Source organism: Naegleria gruberi (assembly GCF_000004985.1).
Source record: "Naegleria gruberi genomic scaffold NAEGRscaffold_11, whole genome shotgun sequence".
Lineage (NCBI taxonomy): Eukaryota > Heterolobosea > Eutetramitea > Acrasida > Naegleriidae > Naegleria > Naegleria gruberi.
Genome location: NW_003163316.1, coordinates 468040 through 483839, shown reverse-complemented (window position 1 = coordinate 483839; position 15800 = coordinate 468040). Strand labels below are relative to the sequence as shown.

General features: G+C 35.0%; 7 protein-coding genes across 7 annotated transcripts; 3 read left to right on the top strand and 4 right to left on the bottom strand.

The window, feature by feature from the left end:
* Positions 1-577: 577 nt before the first annotated feature.
* Positions 578-1709, top strand: NAEGRDRAFT_64818 (uncharacterized protein; the record flags this gene model as incomplete). The annotated part of the gene is made up of 2 exons (XM_002680083.1): positions 578-801; positions 845-1709. The coding sequence occupies 2 exons, from the start codon at positions 578-580 to the stop codon at positions 1707-1709; spliced, it is 1089 nt and encodes a 362-aa protein (XP_002680129.1).
* A 1131-nt stretch (positions 1710-2840) lies between these two features.
* On the bottom strand, positions 2841-4560 carry NAEGRDRAFT_78904 (uncharacterized protein). Its single transcript, XM_002679956.1, has one exon. It carries the CDS (start codon positions 4437-4439, stop codon positions 2868-2870), a length of 1572 nt encoding a protein of 523 aa, XP_002680002.1. The 5' UTR covers positions 4440-4560; the 3' UTR covers positions 2841-2867.
* A 329-nt stretch (positions 4561-4889) lies between these two features.
* On the top strand, positions 4890-5446 carry NAEGRDRAFT_35893 (ubiquitin conjugating enzyme E2; the record flags this gene model as incomplete). Its single annotated transcript, XM_002680082.1, has 2 exons — positions 4890-5077; positions 5154-5446. 2 exons carry the CDS (start codon positions 4890-4892, stop codon positions 5422-5424), a joined length of 459 nt encoding a protein of 152 aa, XP_002680128.1. The 3' UTR covers positions 5425-5446.
* On the bottom strand, positions 5445-6743 carry NAEGRDRAFT_64815 (uncharacterized protein; the record flags this gene model as incomplete). The annotated part of the gene is made up of 1 exon (XM_002679955.1): positions 5445-6743. One exon carries the CDS (start codon positions 6741-6743, stop codon positions 5445-5447), a length of 1299 nt encoding a protein of 432 aa, XP_002680001.1.
* A 1900-nt stretch (positions 6744-8643) lies between these two features.
* Positions 8644-9912, bottom strand: NAEGRDRAFT_47296 (uncharacterized protein; the record flags this gene model as incomplete). Its single annotated transcript, XM_002679954.1, has 1 exon — positions 8644-9912. The coding sequence occupies one exon, from the start codon at positions 9910-9912 to the stop codon at positions 8644-8646; it is 1269 nt and encodes a 422-aa protein (XP_002680000.1).
* Positions 9913-10951: 1039 nt separating this feature from the next.
* Positions 10952-13542, bottom strand: NAEGRDRAFT_78900 (rho family small GTPase; the record flags this gene model as incomplete). Its single annotated transcript, XM_002679953.1, has 2 exons — positions 10952-11757; positions 11851-13542. The coding sequence occupies 2 exons, from the start codon at positions 13540-13542 to the stop codon at positions 11311-11313; spliced, it is 2139 nt and encodes a 712-aa protein (XP_002679999.1). The 3' UTR covers positions 10952-11310.
* Positions 13543-13992: 450 nt separating this feature from the next.
* NAEGRDRAFT_78899 (major facilitator superfamily protein) lies at positions 13993-15781 on the top strand. Its single transcript, XM_002680081.1, has 5 exons — positions 13993-14189; positions 14284-14491; positions 14564-14585; positions 14646-14734; positions 14780-15781. The coding sequence occupies exons 2-5, from the start codon at positions 14289-14291 to the stop codon at positions 15765-15767; spliced, it is 1302 nt and encodes a 433-aa protein (XP_002680127.1). The 5' UTR covers positions 13993-14189; positions 14284-14288; the 3' UTR covers positions 15768-15781.
* Positions 15782-15800: the final 19 nt, after the last annotated feature.

Genomic DNA, 15800 nt, shown 5'->3' with positions numbered 1-15800 from the left:
GAGCATCCCGAATTTCCTCCACCAAAGCCAATCCATTATAGAAAGGAATAATAAAATCCTTTCTGAACTGATCTTTCAAATATTCCAAAGTGAGTGTATTCCCATACAATGTAAAGTTTCTACCATTAAAATACTTTTCAAAGAATACGCCCCAAAATTCGTCTTCTGTGATGGCTCCGATCTTGTATTGGCCAAATTGTTTTTTCAACAAGTCCAGCAAGTCATCAACAGTTACCGACCCAAATGCTTCCTTGTTCTCATTGTAAATTGTCTTGATACAATTGTTAAAATCGGTGGAGATGAGCACACCTCCCATATCAAATATTATAAACTTCTTTCTTTGTTCCGAGTTGATCATTTTTTTATTTATTATTAATTACAATTATTTATTTTGGATCACACCTTATCAACCATCAAGTGCGAAGTTCAGAGTGGATAGTCAATGAAACATTTTTTACTGTTTTGCAAACCTCAATGATTTTCAAAGTGTAGTTGGCGCCTTTCATGCTTTGGCGCCAAAATTTTAAAACAACACCTCAAAACCTTAAAAAAAATAACCCTACAACAAACAACAGAAATGGGCTGCCTACAAACAAAAGACTCCTCTTCAAAGAGCACTGAAAAGACAACCACTCCAGATTTTACTGCCAACAAAAATTCATCTTCAGCTCCCCTCCAATATGTCTGGAGTCATGAAGCACAAAAAGAAAAAACTCCAAAGGAAATTGATTTTTCAAAATTGAAAGCCGAAGACTTTTTATTGAGCGGTTTCCAAGATAGAGTAGTTTTGAGAACATCAGGGTAAGTTCTTTTGAAAACAACCAACTTATAACATTGAGGATAGTCAAATTTTGGGACAAGCTATGAATATTGACAAGTGCAAAAATTGTGATTTCTATTTGTTGGATAACTCATCTCAAATATTTATTGATTCTTGTGATGATTGTAGATTCTTCATTGGACCATGTTCAGGAAGTATTTTCATCAGAACAAGTAAGAATGTCAAGATGATTGTTGCTTGCCAACAATTCAGAACAAGAGATTGCCATAATTTGGAAGTCAGCATTTTCAGTGGTACACGACCAGTCATTGAATCATCTTCGAATGTAACTTTCAGCTGTTTTGCCTCAAATTATATTGGTCTTGCTAAGCAATTCCATGAATCTGGCCTTTCTGTATATAATAACCATTGGAATGTTGTCCACGATTTCACTCCTCAAGGTGGAGAAAACTATAGATTCTCAACCAGCCGATCCAAGATTACTGATTGGATGAAGCCATTAAGCTCCATGCCAGAAACTGGTATTTCAAAGGATGAAGAAACTGAAAATGAAAAATCTTGTCCAATTCCTCCAACAAAACTCAAAGAAAATGTTCCATCCAATGTTATTATCTTCTTACCTGGTAGATATAATGATGCAGAACAATTCTTACCAAAGGTTGTTTCTGAAGTCATTCACACTAAGGAACACAAATTCTCCAAGCCTGAAATAGATTTAATATTTGACAAGTCTGAAAATTGTTCCTCAACAAAGCAAGAAATTGCCAAGGGTCCAATCATTGCCATCGGTACTAACCTTTCTTCATCTGAATTAAGAACAAGAGCCTCTCAAATTGTATCTCCTGAAACTTTCTACATTCCAGAAAATGAAGCAGAAGCTAAATATATGGCCAACTATTTTTTCAATGTCCATAGAATTGAGGTTTAAATAAACTTGGCAGTTTCGAATGTACAATTTTCTACCAAATATTTACAAAAAAATAAGAAGAAGAATTCTCACAAATCTTTATGCATTGAGAACCAATCAGAAATGAGAAATCGTGTACCTGTTGTCAACCTTTCCTTTCCTATTGTTGAATCAGTGCTGAATAATACCTTTAGAGGTGAATGAGAATACTCTCCATCAATATTATAGGTTTCAAAAAACTGATTCTGATAAACCTGTTCATCTGCAGGTTCTTCAAGATGCTCAGAAAGTTTTTTGGCAATTGACAAATCAATCCAACTAGCAGATTCAACTTCCTCTCTCTGCAATTTCAAATTCTTGTACCTTTCCTCTGTTGATGCATTCTTTTCAAACAAATTGACTTTGGCATGAAAATAAATAATCAGATGGTGCCTTAATGGAGTTCCGAATTCTATTGAGGTTGGAAAACAACTCTCCCAACAATACATTGGTTTCAGTGATGATTTTTCCAAAACTATTCCAGTTTCCTCCATAGCCTCCCTTATAACTGCATGAAAAATAGTTTCGTCCACTGGTTCAATCGACCCACCCGGTACTACATACGTATTTGGAAATCCTCTGATGAGAAAATGTAATTAATATAACTTAAAATCTACTTACCTCCTACATTGAAAATCATGATAATAACGATATTAAAAATCATAATATTTCATTCAATTACAAATTAATAATAGATTAAACATACATATGTTTTGGCCTTTTTGTAATTAAAACTTCATTTGTTGCCTCATTCTCAATTAGAACAGCCGTGGCTATTTGCATGTGATTGAATTTTCGTTTTTCTGTTGACAAGGATTCTCTTAATTTGATCCTTTCCTCCTCAGTCCAATTAGATGTAGTTTTTAGAGGGCAAGTTTTGTGTCTTCCAATCTTTAATCTATAAATTCCTTCTGATTCCTCCTTTAATTCTTCTTGTCTATCCGAATAATTAAAATCATCACCACTGGAAATATTGGACAAGGCTGACAAAAGTACATCATCACGAGCAATAAAATTAATTTTCAATTTCATTTCATTTTCCGAGTCTTTTTTTCCAAATTCCTTGAATAAAGAATAACCAAATGGATGTGTGGAGGCTCTAACTGGTTGTTTGAACATTTTTTTTATTTACAATGCAAATTAAAAGTGGAATTCTTCAGCATCACCATTTGCCAATTCTTCATAGATATCATCGTCATCGTCATCAGAGTCTAGCTTCAATCCAACATAGAATTGGTTGGCTGGATCAAAGATGGCTTGTGCAGAAATTTGACCATATTCTGGAGTTGTTGAATAGGTTAATTCCCTTTTAAGAATATTACATTTGGAAACTTGAACCCCATCATTGGTCTTGGCAACCCTATCCTTGCAATAAACATCAGTTGTGTAGAAAATGTAGTCAGAACCATCTCTTACAACAAAATTGAGGAAATCTTGATCAAAGACTGATTGTTTAGAGAAACCTTGAAGAACAAATGAGGATTGGAAGGATGTTTCAGTGAGTCTTTGCAAGATACCATCAGTTGGTTCCTTAGAGCTGCCCCATGTCAACTTGGTTCTTTGCTCATAAGTACCATCAGTGTACTTGGCAAGCATCATGGAATATTCAGCCATAACATTGGAACGATCCTTTGAGTTAATTCTGGCCAAGTTGAGCAACATTAATTCTGCATTCATATCAGTGTAGGTAACAACCAAATTGGTATTGTTTTGAGAGATCAAGTTCTTGAGAGCTGGGTTTTGAATTTGGGAATCGAGTAATTCGTAGAATGCTGTAATGTTGGTGCTGTCTGCAACAACAAAGTTAGTCAACAAATCAAAACTATCTCCCTTAAAGAGTGGAACAACAGTTTCATTGAAAGAGACCCACATGCGAGAACCATACGAGTCATCGTAAACACGACGAACGATTCCAAAATCGAGGTTTTCAAACTTGTTAGAAAGAGCCAATCCATAAACAGTTTGTTCCTTTTGTTCGTTAATAGTTTCTGGAACAGTACTAATCCATGAATACTTGACATCATTCAATGAATCCTTTTGGAGAGCATTGTTTGATGAGAGAGCTTGTTCTAATGATTTTTGATAGACAAAGGTCTTGAAAAACTTTGGAAGTTCAACATCACCTCCCTTATCAATGATACTCAAATAATTCTTGTACTTGGTTTGGATGGCCAAAATTCTAGATCTTTCCTTTGAACAGGAATCAGCAGTTGGGGCACCTGCCAAATATTGATCAGCAATCTTGATAACATTATCCACAATTGATCTCTTTACATTTGGTACGGACATGAGATTTAATGCTCTTCCATAACTTTCCGATTTCATACAATTAATTTCTTGTAAGCTGTAGTGGAAAGAGGACAAATATTTAGTTTCAGAAAAGGAAGAACACTTCTTCCAAAAATCTGAAATAACATTCGAAGGAATAACAATATCCTTTGAACCAGTAGTACATGAACTGTCTATTGGGAAAATAACTCTATTATGGAAGAAAACAGCTAACAAAATAACAACTGATGTTCCGAGAATTACAAAAATAATCATGAAGAGAGTATAAAAGTAATTCCAAAATTTGGTTGATCCTGGAGCCTTTTCCAAGAGGTTATCCAAAAAGTCGTCGGCTTTTGGTCCAGCAATTCCATTATAACTTTCAGCCAAGCCATTATTTGCTGTTGGTGGCTGTGTTGTTGGTGGTGTATAACCCGATATCATTGTATTTGGAAGGTAGTATATGGATATCTGGTGTAATAATTATTGGTGATGATGTAAACCAGAATTCTGTTTGTTGTTTGTGATGATGTAGAAACTTCCAATCAACAAACCAATCCGCTGCTGTATGAATATTTTTTAAAAATCTGTTTGTTCTAATTAATTGGAAGGCAGTATATTTGTTCGCTAGCAAGCACGAATTTCAAACAAGAAGCCTAATAGAAAGGGAATTGGAGACTTTCAACTTCCATTCGACATCAACCTTGAAAACTTTAGTGGCGACCGTTGTTTCACTAATCCAACTACTACTTTTTAAATCATAAGAGATTTAAAGTTTCAATATTGCACTTTTTAAACCTCAGACTGAACATGCATCACCTATTACAATTTCAATGTTTTTGATGCAAATATTTGCAAAGGAACATTGCAATCTAAAAATACAACATAATAAAAATGAGTCAAGCAGGAGCCGCCCAAAGACCACTCAAGGAATTCAACAAGTTAAAGACCAAACCAGTCGATGGTTGTACAGTTGATCTTGTTGGTGATGATATTAAACATTGGAAAATTATTATTGGTGGACCATCCGGTACTCCTTATGAAGGTGGTAAATTTGAATTTGATTGTGTTCTCCCAGAAAAGTGAGTTTTTAATTTCTTCCAAGCTAGTATTAATCATCATCACTTATAAATGATGCTTTGATCCGACATACAAAAGCTATCCATTCAATCCTCCAAAATTCACAGCAAAGACAAGAGTTTACCATCCAAACTTTGATGCTGAAGGTGGTATTTGTTTAGAAGTTTTGAAGGCTGATGGTTGGAAACCAACATTGAACTTGGAAGCTGTTATTATTGCTATTCAAGAACTTATGAAGAATCCAAATACTGCTTCACCACTCGATGCCGATGCTGCTGAAGCCTATGTTAATGATAGATCTAAATTCGATAAGACTGCTCGTGAATACACAAAGAAACATGCCAAGTAAATAATAATAATTTAACTTTTTTAAACGGAAATGAATTTACAGAAACTATTGTGTTGAACTCTTAACAAATCATTCCTCAAGTTTAGGCCAATTTTTGCTGGGTCTAATGTCAATCTGTCAGGAGCAAATGTTTTAGAGGTAATTTGTTCAAGAACTTCGTCCTTGTTTGTCAATTGTGTGGAAGCTTGTTTGACAATTTCTCTTGCTTTTTCAGAGTTTGGATCAACTTTGATTTCTTGAAGGAAATTAGCAAGCTTACGAGTTTGTTCAGGTTGATTTACACAAAAGTGGTAGACGAATGGATAGTGTACATACCACAAATCGGCTCTATAAAGTTTTTCTTGAGAATCAGGGCTGACTGGGTGTGAGCTTACCACACATACCATATCCATTCCCTTCTTATTGGCAATTCTGGAATATGGAAGATCAACAGGAAGAGGATCCAAACTTTCCAATGGTTTTACTGGAATTCTTGGGTTAGGTATGTGGATGTATTCTGTTCTTTGAATATTGATACCGTCAGTTCTTTCAAGAAGAGATTCAATGTATTTGTAAGCACAGGCTTTGAGAATTTCCTCGGTTGGTGTCATTGTTGATTGTAAATTAGTTCTCAAAACTGTATTGATTCTGTTCCATTCCAAAATTAAATCATTACCACTGATATCAGTCAATCTGAATTTACCTGAATCTCTGAATGCAGACGACTCATTCACCAATAATCCAGGTTGAACAAAATTATCAGGAACAATCAAGTGAATATTTCCTTCCTCCGAAATGTAAACTAATTTCTTAACTTGAGAAGCATCTTCATCAACAATAGATGCATTACCATCCACACTCAATTCCAAAACAACACCATTCTTGGTATTTAAATAATTTCTATATGGATTTCCGTAAATTGCCTTTCTAATAGCATCACCAGCAGAAAATTCAGGACTTGATCTATAATTTAATTCCATCCATCCAATCAAACCAGCCAAACCTACTAAGGTCCAAGTGGCATACTTTTTATATTTTGATTGTGTACCAGTACTACTATCACTAGCAGAAAATCCTTGTTTTTCCTCCTTTTCATTTCCAGATGATTGATTATTATCAGTACCCTTTGAAGTCTTTGTTTGTGTTCTCAGAGTATCGGAGAGAATGGTCTTTCCTCTCCTATTCATCATCACATTATTGATGAAGGCATTTCTAACAGTGAGTGATGCTGATGATAAATTATTATTCACAATCAGAGAATTTTGTTGTGTGAGGATGATTTTGCCTCCGAAATTGTTTTTCAACAAGTGAAGAGTTGATGAGGGAAGGAATTTTTTCATTTTTTTCTATTTTGTCCAAATAAAGAGAATTTGTTTTTTCAATTTCATAATTAATAATAAATAAAACTATAAACATATTGTATAAATATTAAATTGTATATTTTAATAATATTAAATAAACAAAAATAAACAAGATATTAACATTGTCAGCAATCATTAAAAAAAAATGGACATTTGGAGACAAGCCATTGCAGAATCCATTCATGACTATGGCCTCGATGCCTACGGATTAACTCCAAATCTGTTAATCTTTTTATCATTTTCGACCATTGTAGTTTCCATCCTCTCCCTCATCATTATCAATAAAATTGTCTCATTGCAGAGGAAAATTGCCCAACGAACCAGCGAAGAAGCAAATAGGGAATCATTTTCAAACAAACATACAACACAATTTAAAGTCAAATTGGGAAAGGGTGATCCAACAACGGCATTGCAACAATTAAAGTGGAGTGATTTGAATGATAGAAAGGGAAAGAGTTTAAATCAAGCTGCTACTCTCGGGAGTGTTGATAGAAATGATGATGGTAAATTCTTGGAGAAATTGAAAAAGGGACAAGATTTGTTGGTAAAGGAAAGATTTTCGGAAAAGATTTTGAAAGAAAGTGATCAAGTGAAAGTATTTTGGTCAATTGGTGCTCAAAATACTAAAATTTCAATGAGTAGAGATGGAAATGAGATTAGATTGATGAATCAAGCAACTGTTATTGCGAATAGAAAGGATAGAAATCATGATTTTGAAAGTAAGATGAGAGGACAAGATTTGAAAACCTTTGGAAATGAATGTTTGGAACAAAGGTCAATTAGTACACTTAATTATCCGCTAAAAAAGTATTTCGATCAGTATATTGTCTCTGAACGTATTGATTTTCCATTCAAGACAAAACAGCAACCAACATCATACACTGAACCAATTGTATCCTATTGTGAACAAATGTTGGAGAAGAAAGTTGCTGAATTTATTAGAGGAGTCAACTCTCAAAATTCTCCTAAATGTCTCTTCACTGCTTTACCTTTCTACTTGTACAGAGATGTAACTTTGAAGGAGAAACTCGTTCATTATGCATTCGATAGTTGGAATTATGAGAAAATGTATCTATCTCTTGATCATGTCTTGCCAATTTTCAGTATTGGTAAAACAAGTGGTATGGTTATTGATATGGGAGAGTTATTCACAACAGTATTGCCAGTCTATGAAGGAATGCCTGTATGGAATTCATTGAAGGCCATTCCTTTTGGTGGTCATTCAGTTGAGGAAGTATTACAAGCAATGCTTTTGAAAAATCAATGTTTGGATACTGTCAATTTAAAGTTTGCTACAAGTTCAGAAAAGGAGATTTTGAGATCTATTAAGGAGAAACTTTGTTATACGAAAGTACATTCGAAAGATAGAAAAAATGATACTGCACCAGTTTTCAACCTTCCAGATGGTAATATTTTGAGAATTCCAACAGAATCAGAGGGTATATTGGGAGATTGTACAGAATTTTTCTTTGACTTATCTATTGATAAGCAATATTATGAATCTTGGTGTGGAAGAAGCATTCAAAATTCAGTTATTGAGAGTTTGGAATCTATGGATGAGGAAATGGTATTGACAAGCTTGAATAACCTTGTTGTTTGTGGAGGGTCATCAAATTTCCAAGGTTTACCTGAGAGATTCTCTACAGAATTGGAAAAGAAACTCACTCAATCAGAATTAACCAAGTCATTGCGAGCTGAAACGGTAACAGTCAATATTAATAAGAATAGAGAGGACTCCATTTTATTAGGAGCCAACATCTTAATGTCCTTGAGTACATTTGACAACATGTGTGTTACAAAGGATGAATTTGATGAGTATGGTGAGAATTCAATTGTGGCTAGACACTTCTCATTCTAATGTAATACAGTACATTATTACCTAGTCTTTTTTCAACTTTTTGAATGTGTAGGTTGTCGGAGTGCTGCTGCTACTATTGTTTGAGGAATTACTGACACTGTTAATATCAGAGGCCTTTCTGAAATCATTCTTCTTATAAGCAAAGGATGAAATGTCGACACGGGAAGAATTGTTGTTCTGATTAGCATTATCAATTACATTTTCGTTTGGGGAGGTTTTTCTCTTGAGAAGTCTGATATCTGGAGTTGTTGCTGAGATCTTTTGAGGGTCGTGATTGACTACAGTTCTCTTGAATGAAAACTTTTGAGCTGAAGGCGCAGGAGTTTTTGGTGCAGAAAAATGATTAGAGAATGGGCTTGTCAAATCTGCTGCAGAGCTATTCTCAGCTACCCTTCTTGTGTCTGAATTGTTACCAATGCCCTTACTTTTCAATTCCCTTGCTAGATTCTTCAACTCTTCATTCATGGCTTCTTTAAGTTTCTTCTTGGAATCAATTTGTTGAGCGAGAGATTGCTTCTTTTGTCTCAACTCTCTCAATTCGTTGTTGATATTCTTCAATTGATCGGAGTACTTTTGTTGTTCAATTAGCAATAGCTTTTCATTGGATTTTGAGTGTGGTGATTGATTAGAACTGGAAGTTCGATTAACATTCTCCTTCAACAGAGCAGTGTATGTTTCCTCAAGAGAATCCAACAGCTCATGAAGGTGATGTGTTTCTTCCATCTTTTCTCTCAATTCAACCTCCTTTCCTCTCTTCTCCTGACATTGGGATGAAAAGATATTGCCTTGTCTAAGAATTTCTTCGGAGAGGTGTTCTTTCATCTTTGTTGATTCTTCCATTCGAGATTTGAAGAGGAGTAATTCATCATGAATGGATTGGAGAGAAACTTCATACGAGTCAATTAAGGCTTCATTGATGGATGATTCATCTGATATTTCGGATTTTGCTCTAGCCAATTCTTGTTCTTTAAATTGCCTTGTCCATTGTAAATCAAAGATCTTTTGTTCTAATTTCAACTTGTTTTGAATTAGTTGATCAATGTAAGGTTTAAGTTTTTGAATTTCTTCCGAATGTTGTTCGGTCAATTTGTGAAGGCTTGTTTTATCTTTCTTTGCTTTGAGACATGCTTTGGCTGTTGCCTCATGATCCTTCTTTAATTTATTCAGATTGCCACAAATATCCTCAATGGAGATGGAATCACATGATGATGATAATGCAATAATTGAGTATGGTGCTGATGTATTCTTTGACTCAACCACCGAGCCAATCAGAGTAGATAATGATGTCATTTTTTATTAAGCAATATCAACCAAATCATAATGTGCGTTGCACGAGAGGAATCTGCTTGCCTTGATAGCATTTCCAAGGCTTGTCAATTTATCAAATGATGTAAAGACAACACCCAAGTTGCATATGGTTGCAATCACTACAATATCATCATTTCTCAATACAATAATTGGTCCATATCGGTCACAAAAACACTCCAATGAATTCATTTCTTCTTCACCAATGAATAGAGGATTGTGAGTGTATTTTCTATAGATCAATTCCAAGTTGGCAGATTTGACCAATCTGTACTTCCAAAGCTTTCTCAAAATATAATTCAGACTATTACCAGTAGGAATGAATGATTTAGAGGTACCAAATGTTGGAGTAAAGCAATCAATCTTTGCTGAAGAGCTTGCTTTTTCAAAAAAGTCATATTTAAAGTTTCCAACAAACACATCTAAATAATAGGGACCATAGATAGCCATTAGTAATTTCATCTTTACATTAAAGGCAGAGCAATAGTCACAGGCACATTTTGCTACATCAAATCCATAATAGATTATATTGTTATCAGACTCTTGTGTTAATCTATTAAAGTAATTGGAATTTGAAAATATATTGTTACTCATCTCAATGGTTTCGGAGGTACATTCAAAGTGGTCAGATCTAGTTTCCATTCTGATTTGAATGGAAGGCTTACTTCTCTGAAGCAATTTGCTGGAAGATCTCGAAACCTTACAACAACCTCTAACATCGAGGAGAGAAAGATTATTATCAGGATTCTTCTTTAAAAACTTGGTGATTTTTCTTAGGGAATAAGAAGTTACATTTGTTCTTCTGAGAATTATCATTTCTGAATGGATGAGAACACCATTTTGAACTATTTTCTCCATTTGCAAATCACCAAACATAATTTCATCAGAAAGGTTAATGATTTTCCAATGAGGAGAGGTTGGATTGAGGAAGAATCTGCCACGCAATCCCCTTGATAAACAACTGAAGGAGTGAATAATCTCCTTTAAGGTCATGAACGAAGCAATCTCATGAATAATATCGGTTGGAATTGAATGTTTCTTAGAAACACTTCCAGAATTTAATCTTGGTTTATAGTTGAATTCGAATTCTGCTCGGTTGTGTTTAGAAATCTTGGATGGATTCAATCCCATTTCTTACTGTTGCTTTTGATTTTCACCTTATTGGTGTTCGTTAGTGTTGCTATTCACTGTATGTGTATACTCAATCCGAGAGCCAATTGAGGTATTTTTTTTGAGGGTTGATTCAAACGAGATGTTAAGGCGGTTGAGGTTGTTCTAGTGCACGATGGAATATGAAACTCTATCTTGTGGGAATTTGCATGGTGGGAAAATAAAGTGTATGAAGAGTACGACTCATTTCTGACGCGATTCTTCCTTTCCTCATTAATCGAGAACAAAGTTGATTTTCATTTGTGAGAGTCGTTTGGAGAGTGTAGCTGTCTTACTTATGGATGTTGTCGCTGTATTGGTGGGGAGTGCACTATTAAAACCATCTAAATCCATGTCGTCCTCATCGCTATAATTGAAAACATCTTCAGATATGTCTTCCATTTCTGCTTCTGTTCCTAGTGTCTTGTCATAATTGTAAAACTTTTCTGTTTGAATACGTTTGGCATTGATGGCATCACGCATGAGCTCTTCAAGACCAGTTCTTGTCTTGTTACTCACCTCTCTGTAGGAGAAGAGTTTGAATCGATTCTTGAATTGTTCGCCTTGTTCAGTCTTGATGAGTTTGAATTGATCGGATCCTTCCTCGTCTCTGAGATCTACCTTTAGACCAACCAGTATAATGGGTTTAGTTATGTCTTTTGCACGAATAGCCTTAATCCACTGTTTAGTATTTGTTATTATAAAATATATGCATCATTAATAGTAATATAAATAATATGTAAGTTTGATTAATAATTGCTATACCAAACATACCTTCTTAGTTCTGCTTAGAGATTTCTTATCCAAAATTGAAAAGCAGACAAAGTACACATCCTCCCTACGTGAGCTCTTTTTGTGTGACTTGTCAAACTTATTGTTCTCCTTAAAGTAAATATAGTAAGGTTCCTCATCTTGCATATACATTGAGTCGTACAGTTGCTTTCTTCCTCCTTTACTTTCCAAGATAGAGGCAGGATTATTACTTAACCTACGAATGAGGAGAGATTTTCCCACTCCTTCATCACCAGCCAAAGTAACATGAAGTTGATTCTCAATGAATAGAGATTTCAAATGCTTGTAGGTTACTTGTGAAAAATCGAGTGACAACTCAAAGCATACTCTTTGCCAAAATCTGTCATCGTCTGTGATGGCATTCAATTCTTTACAGACACTCCTTATTGAGAGAATATCTTTAAATTCTGCAAACTCAAATATGAGACTCTTGATTTCATCTGGAAGTATAACAAGCAAACGACTGTGTTGTACAACTGTATGAGGAGGAGGAGACTTGTCGTGACGAGGGCTCAACGAAGAAAGAGCTCCATTCACTGGAGATTTCTTTCCCATCATTAAATTTTTAAAACTTCTACTAAATCTTCCCCTATCTGGAGCTGGTTCATCATTAATTATTAGAGCTCCTCCTGTCTCTGTATCATTGAATAAATCATTGGTAGTAGCACTCTTTGGAGAGAGTGATTTTACCTTATTCCCCCGTGAAGGTGTAGTATGGTGAATATGAATGAATGGATCCAAGTGTGAGACTGCATTGAAGAGTTTGGAAAAGCTGGAAGAGGCACTCTTCTTCTTTGTCGATAATTGAGTTGTAGAGAGAGATGATGGCTCTGTGGTATCAAATCGTTTAGCCCACTCTTCAAAAATTTCATACTCATCCACTTCCTTTTCTGCCTGGTCATCTGATAAGATGGATGTCGAAGCAGTCTTGTTGGCAGTCTCCTGGAATGGACTAGTTTCGTCCACAAGGGGAGAGAAACAAAAACCATCCGAATCATAATCTGAAATTATATTCTCAACAGCACTACCAAATACTAGCTCTTGTGCATTATTATCGGGTGTTGAAAGAATAAATCGTGGTGACTTTTCATCAGAAATAACAGACATGGTGAAGGAATGTTTAATTCCTAAATGATATTCATCGTCACTGGTTGGAGATGAACATGTTCTTGGTGTTTTCTCTGATTTTACTACTCTAATTTTACTTCGTTGACTATCGTAATTATTGTTGTTGAGTGGCGTCAAAGGAAGCATTGATGAAGAGAAGTTTGATGATTTTTGTCTCTCTACATGATCCATAATATAACTTGTTGATTGTGATGTGACGAGTTTCGAATTTCTTGGTGATTTTGTAGAAGGAGTCTTTGGCGTTTGTTGAATTGTTGATGCATTATCTTCAATACTAGTTAGGGAAGTGTTGTTATTATTATTCGAAATAGATTGTGATGATTGTGTCTTCTTTCTAGGGGTCAACCAAGAAATAAACGAATGGGAAGAAGATTTTGAAAGTGTTTTCTTCTTTGGTTCACCTCTCATCATTAGTAATGGAGAGGAATTGGGTTGGGCGTTTTCATTGTTTGTTTGTTGTTGTGTGTCAATTGTTATTATTTGTTCAATTTCGGCAGTTGATGAAGTAGCATCTGCTTTCCTCTTTTTGCGGAAAGAGAATGGCATTGTGATGATATTATTGTGTATGTTGTTTCAATGGCTGTCTAAAGGTTTAGTTGTTGATAACTGATTGTCACGAGCATTATGTATGATAGGTCAACTGCGTTTTTTTTTGTTAGGCGGAAAAAAAACGAATGTGAGATAATAACGAATGGTTATTTGGTCATGTGTGTAGACTAATGCAATTATTTGATTATCCCATTGGTTTACAAAAATATTGCAATACCATCTAATACCATGTAATACCTAACTCCATCACGAAAAGACCTATTAGAAACAATTGATCCAATGCTCCAAATTTGAGCAGATATTAGATTCCAATGTATCATGTTACATTGGCACTCTCCGAGAGGATCCATTCAATGTTCAATGAACGTTCATTTTACAACAAAACATTGATTTCTCAAAGCTAATAGGAGTTGCATAAATCAATTCTTGAAAAATTGTTGTGATGAGTGGTAAGCTTATTCAGCCCATCAACACCTCCTCCGATGTGTTTGGAGATCCTGATCAACAACCAGAAATTTCGGAAAGAACCAAACTGATAATTAATAATAATCACTCAAATATTCAGGAAGCAAATGATCAAGAAATATTAGAACCTAAATTGTACAAATACAGATGGTTGATTCTGATTATTCAATCATCACAAGGTATGAGGAATTATTCATATTTTAAATTATAATCATGCTACTGTGCCATGGAAATACATTTAAATAATCATTGATTACGCTGTTGGTAATATAGGATTTATGGCCTCCTTTTATCAGACCATTTACACATCCATAACATCATCAGTGCTTGCATATTATAAGATGAAACCGACTGATGGTTGGAAAGTTGTAATGACTTCTACTGTCTATTTACTTCTCAATTTTCCGTTCAGTTGTCTTGCAGCTTTTGTTCTCAAGAGGAAAGGCCTTCGCTTTTCCCTCTTCATAGGATCCATTGCAGCGTAGGTTTCTTCATTGTTTTTTAAAGATTCTATTGAGTGGATTGTTTTAAACTTCCGATCATTGTACTCTAGATTTATTGCTGCTTGGATTAAGGTAAGGAGAAGGAAAATTTTCATTTAATCTAATTCTGGATGGTCCTTTCAATTATTTTAGTTTGCTGGTTTCAAATCTGGTGATGAGACATTCTTTTGGATTGGGTTTGCAGGGTGTGTAATTGGAAGTATGTCACCTCCATTTATTGTGTAAGTTTTTGGAATACTTGTTGAAAATCCTAAAGACAAATTTAGTAACACTTCAACTCTAATTTCTAAAACTTGGTTTCCTCCAAAGCAGAGAACTATTGCAACCACAATTTCATCATTTTGTAATATATTGGGAACTGGTGCTTGCTTTGGTATTGCAGTAGCCTTAGCTGGTGATGCAAATTATAATAACGATACAGGTATGATTGAATTATTGACACTCCAGGCTGGTATTTCAAGTGTGCTTTTACTTGTTACTGTTATATTCTTTAGAGAGAAACCTCCTACACCTCCATATAAAAGGGAGGAGAAAGTTCAGGAGACATCTTTCATTCATGACACAAAGGCCATCCTCACTAATTTCCCATTTTTATGCATACTGTTAGCCTTTGCATTTGGTATTGGATCTGTTAACGCCTTCCTTACTGAATTGAACTCTATTGCAACAGCTATCGGATACAGTGTAACAGATGTTGCTTTTATTGGATCTTCTATTGTTGTGACAGGATTATTTGGAGCAGTTGTCTTTGGAGTTATTGCTGACATTACAAAGAGATACAAAACAGTTCTCCTTATTGCTGGTGTTAGTGCCACTGGCTTCTACATCTGGTTTTCAGTGAATAACATGTATCAAAGAACTGATGCCCATTTCATTATGGCCATGGTTGCAATTTGTTTCTTTGGATTTTTCGCCATTCCACTAGTACCAATTTTACTCGAAATGGCAAGTGAGCTAACCTTCCCAGTACCAGAATCATTCAGTTCGAGTTTAATGTTTGGATGTGGAACCATGTTTTCTGGCATTTTCATCTTTATTTGTGAAGCCTTAAAGCAGACTGCTGTTGATTCCAAGACTGGACAAACTGTTGTGATTTCCATGCAAAACAGTATGTGGTTCTGTATGTCAATGTTCCTTTGCTCTGTCTTTTTTGCAGTTATTGCAAAGCCAAACTACAAAAGAATGACTCACGAAAAGAGCTTGAATGATTTGTCAAGCCAAGAAAATATTTCTACCAATAATACAGAGCAATAAATTATTTATTATTTAAAGAATAAAATATTCCAG

Excerpts from the sequence above, each read along its gene's own strand:
- NAEGRDRAFT_78904 (XM_002679956.1), bottom strand. The coding sequence starts at position 4,439 with ATGATATCGGGTTATACACCACCAACAACACAGCCACCAACAGCAAAT.
- NAEGRDRAFT_78899 (XM_002680081.1), top strand. The coding sequence starts at position 14,289 with ATGGCCTCCTTTTATCAGACCATTTACACATCCATAACATCATCAGTG. Across the intron at positions 14,586-14,645 it reads TTATTGCTGCTTGGATTAAG|TTTGCTGGTTTCAAATCTGG; the intron begins GTAAGGAGAAGG and ends CAATTATTTTAG. Across the intron at positions 14,735-14,779 it reads ATGTCACCTCCATTTATTGT|TAACACTTCAACTCTAATTT; the intron begins GTAAGTTTTTGG and ends AGACAAATTTAG.